Below are 4,885 nucleotides of genomic sequence, written 5' to 3'. Positions count from 1 at the left end.
TTGAACGAATTGAGCAATTTCAGCATTTTTCTTCATCTAAACGTAGTTTATGAAATTGGCTTTCCAGTCATTATTTTTGGTGCTGAATATATTTTTTTTTAGATATGAAATATATTTTGTTGGGTTTGGGTTCCGATTTTTTTACTCATCCTGAATAGAGCAATTACCATTCAATATTATAACACTGAACAGATTTTGCTTTGTGTCAAAAGACATTTGAAGCAAGCTTTTAAATCAATGTTATTCACATCGATTGGTTTGTGTCACAGTCTGTAAGCTTCGTGATCAAAAAAGCTAACGTTTGGTCGGCAGAAGGAAGGGCCAAAGCAGAAGTAGAAAGTGAAGAGACATCCTACAAAAAGTACAATACGTGATACATTTTCAATCGCATATTTACATATTCTTATTACCTTGTGCACTTGTTCAGTGTACACATTGTATCGTCACCTCCAATATAAATGTTCTATAAAGGACTAATGAAGTGAATGTTTGTTTTCAGGAACATATTTGTGCTACTTTCTAATCTTATTTAGTATATGAAAACGAATCGATATTCCTCTTTGGTCAAGTTTGCTGAAAAGTGCACTTCTTTAATCGTTTAAAATTGTCCATGTTTTTCCGGACAACTAAGGGCGCTGTTGTCGTGATGTCATTTCAGGGAGACACTGTGCATATTAGGTGTTTTTACATTTTTACATACATTTCATGGGCCCTTAAACCAATTAGAACATCCCAATATTCCCGTTTAATATATGCATAAAGATAGACAAAATAAGCTGTAATTAAGAATATATATTTCTTAGGATGTCTAACACTTGTACTTTATTTAAACATTATCTAACATAGTACATCGTAGTATTGAATCTAATTTAGAGAATAGAGTGTCCGTTATTAAAAGAGTACCTGCAGGTGAAAAAAAACCTACTGGCATAACTGTGAAACATGTCAAAAACATTCGGTTACAAGTTCTTTTCGAAACTATATACACCGTGTGGGGGACATTGTGAACTTTGTGTGCATATACACGCAAATCTAATTTGCTTCGGTTGTTAAAGTGTATATTGTTCTAATTAGATTTGTTTTTCTCTTTCGACCTATGTGAGTATGGGAAGTGCAGCTCCACACAGGTACATCACATTGGCGATGGCATTAGGCCAACAAAAAGACTCCGGTTTCTGGTATGGAGCTTGCCCAAAAAGTGGTGCGGCGACGCGGCTTTTTTTTTTTTTTTACTTGACTTGTTTGCTTCAAATGTCGGCTGATGACTGCAAATGGTGCCCGACTAAACTTAGTGCAAATATATGGGAGTCCAGAGAGGCCAAATAAAACTTATTCTCGACCATAACCCAATCTAAAAAAACGTTAAAATTGTGCAGCAGTAGGATTCCAGTAAAACCAGTGATTTTGGCGGTTTTGAGACATCATCTTTCATTGAAAAAAAAAACTTTTTCATTTTGCCGACGCGCATGGCTACGGCGACGCGCGCGCATACCAGAAACCGGAGCCTTTTTTTTTTGCCTTAGCCAAAAACAATTAAATCAGTTCCCGACAGGTTTTACGAAAACATGATTACTCCAGAAATTAGTTCAGCCCAGGTTCAAGTTCTAGCACGGTCTTGTTTGTGGACAGGTAAATCACATCCGCTGAAAGATTTTGACGGAGTGTGTGTCTGCGACAATGACGTCACCTGCGGGGGTGAATGTCATCCCTGACGGATTGTACAACCCTTGAGCTACTGTTGCTTCGAATGCACCATTCGAATCGTAACGATGCACCTCGCTGTTCCCCACCTTACCGGAGTGAACAGCCACATAGATGCTCCCATCATCATCGCACAGGACACAAGTCGGTTTCGCTGGTTTCCCGTTCATTAAGGTCATTACGCTGAACGACTCATTGCCCTTATAGTCAACGCACAACAACCTCTTTTCCTCGTAGTTTGTGAAGATCAGCCGCTCTTTGTTGCTCATTGCCAAGTTATTGTCAACAACGTTGTTTGGTGCGCTTGCAATCAACGATCCGTTAAATTTCAGCACCTTGAGGACTCTTCTTCCTCTGTCAGCCACTGCGACTCGTTGTTTGTCTACAGCAATGCCACTGAGGTCACTCTCTGGTAGTACCACTGCATCGTAAACCGAAGGTGTAAAATCACGAACAAACTGAAGCTCCTTGTCAAAAACCTTCACTTTATCTTCATCCGTGACGAAAAGATGATTGTCAGAGTTCACTCCAACGCGCCAGGGATTTTTCAGCTGATTGCTTTTGGTTCCTTGATCAACAGATGTTTTGAACCGACCACTGGCGGTAAACAATGATAACCGTGTTTGTGCTATATCTGTTACTACCACGTCCCCGTTCGCGAAACATGCAATACCCGCAGCATGCGCAAATTGTCCGTCACCGGTGCCTTGTTTGCCGAACTTTCCCTTCAAGCACCAGTTCTCTTTGAGCAATATTGTCCCAAGATCCTTGTTACTAACGACATCTTGACATTTTACCCCGATGAACGCCATATCCACCTTTGCCGGTTCACACTCAGGCTCCTTTTGGAATTCCAAGTTGAGCATCACTTCCCGTTTGAGCTTCAAAAGCTCGAAATCATCGCATTGTCCCATTAAGTCATTTACGGCCGTGACTATCTGATCTGCGCGTTCCATCTGGCCACGGTTGTGTATGAGCGCCTTTTCGTACTCACTGTCTCTCTCCTGACCGATTTTCTCGACCTTTTCGGCGAGAAGCTTCGCTTTGATCCGGATTTTACTGATCTCTGCCTTTGCTTTTGCAGAAATATCACTATGTGCATGGGCCAAGTTCTTCCTCAGTCTATTTTGTGCACATTTGATCGAGACTTCATTCGAGGAAAGTTGTTCTTTGCTTTTCTTGAACTTTTGCAATTTGTCGTTGACACTCTTACGGAATGATTTCACGACGTCCTCGATCGCAGCGTATTTGTGATCTGCTGACCGGTGGTCTCCTGCAGCACACATTGAGCAAATCAATGTGTTACATTTTTCACAGTAAAAACAGATGGCATGATCACTATGTTTTCTACATTTTGGTGCCCTTTTTTCGGTAAATTCCATTGCTAAAACTCTTGATTTTCTGACGTCCTGCATTGGAATAAGTTGATGGTCGTTGGTGTGCTTCGGACGTGTATGTGCGTCTTGGCATTTCTTGCAGATGTTCACCTTGCAATCAAGGCATCTCCATAAGGCCTCAAGACCTTTTTCGCATTCTTTGCATCTTTCAGAAGTTCCAGATGCCTCACCAAGCTCCTGTTTTTGCTGGTTGAATTCATCAACGAGAGAACTTATAAAGAAAGAGTTAGAAAGATGCTGCAAACTTCCACCACGAACTTGTGTCTCTTTCCTGCAGACTGGACATGTGATCTTCTCTGTCTCTGACTTCTGTTTGCTCATCATCTCTTCCAGACAGTTCAGGCAGAAGCTGTGAAAACAGTCTAGTATCTTGGGATCCTTGAAACCACAGCAACAGACCGGACATTCCAGATGCCGCTGGCTGATGTTGTCCAACAGGGTTTTAGCTGCAGCCTCCGCCATCTTTCGCAATACAGCTAGTAAAAAAGAAGTAAATAAATTTGCGTATTAATCCAACAATAATTCACCTAAAAATGATTATTCCCTCTTTTTTTTTCAAATTTGAAAAAAAAAAATATATATATTTTACCAAACTGTTGTACATTTACCTGGAGGAAGGGAAAGTAAGTCAAATGTCGCTGTCTGTGGTTTCTCCTTTGCAGTTCTTCACTCAGACTAGTCGCCTCAATATTGAGCGGAAAAATCGGCACAAGAAAGAACGGTTTTCACAAATGCATCATCTCTCTTACACACTGTTGGACAATTTGATTTGCGCCCGTCATTGCTTATGTGCAGAAAATCTACGATTGTTCTGGAACGTTCCTGGTGCTTGAACTTTGATATGGGGAGTATACACTCCGACCATCAGCCGATGTAGATTTCACAATGAAATTGTTTACTGCACTAACTTGTACAGTTTCCAAGTGCACCTACTTGATCAATAGCAACAGTAGTAAGGATAGTGGGGGTGCTGGACTTAAATGAAAAATCTGTGGCAAGCCTGAACATGTCGCTCTCGTTTCTAAAAATCCCCAGCGTCAAATTTTTAGAAAAAAATCTGATCAAAATCCCCCGATCCCAATTTTTAGAAAAACTCTGATCAAAATCCCCCGATCCCAATTTTAAGAAAAAATCTGACGTCAGGTACCAGCCTACCTTTCCAATGATTCCCCTCCCAATATCTCAGTCTCAGCCACAAGCCAAAACCGGGGCCTATTATCTCTCTCACCAGTCGGTGAGTCTGATTGCTTATAAATCCAAAGTCTGACCTCTTAAAAAAAATGAAAAAAAAATATTATATTTTCTATAATAAAATGGAGAGTAATATGTTTAGACCGTCCGTCAAAGGATATTCTAAATGGAACAAAGCCACACTGCGTGATTACGTGCAGCGATATCATATACCGCACAATAAAAATGTTTATCTTACTCGTAAAGTCTACATCGATGTGATAAAAAAATACGAAAGTCAATTTAAAAACTTGAGGAAAAAGAGACCAGATGAACTCAAACAGATTGTAGACGATTACGATCTAGAATATAACCCGACGGGTTATAAAGGACGATTTTTGAAAAAAAAGATTTAATCTCGGCGATTCAAAACTCTAGGCAACCCGAGGATTTTCAAGAGGCTGAGTTTAGAGCGACGAGGAGATTTAGAAACAACTTTAGAAACTGGGAACTGATTCCTAGACTTTTTAACGACGATTTAGTCAAGTTTTTTGATACGCACAAAGATCAAATTGTAAATAAAATCAAGTCAGAATTGAGAAAGCTGAGAGGTTTAA

General features: G+C 40.2%; 1 protein-coding gene across 1 annotated transcript; it reads right to left on the bottom strand.

Moving 5' to 3' along the window:
• Positions 1-1,634: 1,634 nt before the first annotated feature.
• On the bottom strand, positions 1,635-3,560 carry LOC119725099 (tripartite motif-containing protein 3-like). Its single transcript, XM_038196462.1, has one exon. It carries the CDS (start codon positions 3,558-3,560, stop codon positions 1,635-1,637), a length of 1,926 nt encoding a protein of 641 aa, XP_038052390.1.
• Between the last annotated feature and the right edge of the window lie 1,325 nt (positions 3,561-4,885).

The sequence above is a fragment of the Patiria miniata genome, unplaced genomic scaffold, assembly GCF_015706575.1.
Source record: "Patiria miniata isolate m_02_andy unplaced genomic scaffold, ASM1570657v1 HiC_scaffold_18, whole genome shotgun sequence".
Lineage (NCBI taxonomy): Eukaryota > Metazoa > Echinodermata > Asteroidea > Valvatida > Asterinidae > Patiria > Patiria miniata.
This window is presented reverse-complemented; position numbering and strand designations above follow the sequence as displayed.

What these genes read in the sequence shown, in the direction of transcription:
- LOC119725099 (XM_038196462.1), bottom strand. Translation starts at nt 3,560, where the DNA reads ATGGCGGAGGCTGCAGCTAAAACCCTGTTGGACAACATCAGCCAGCGG.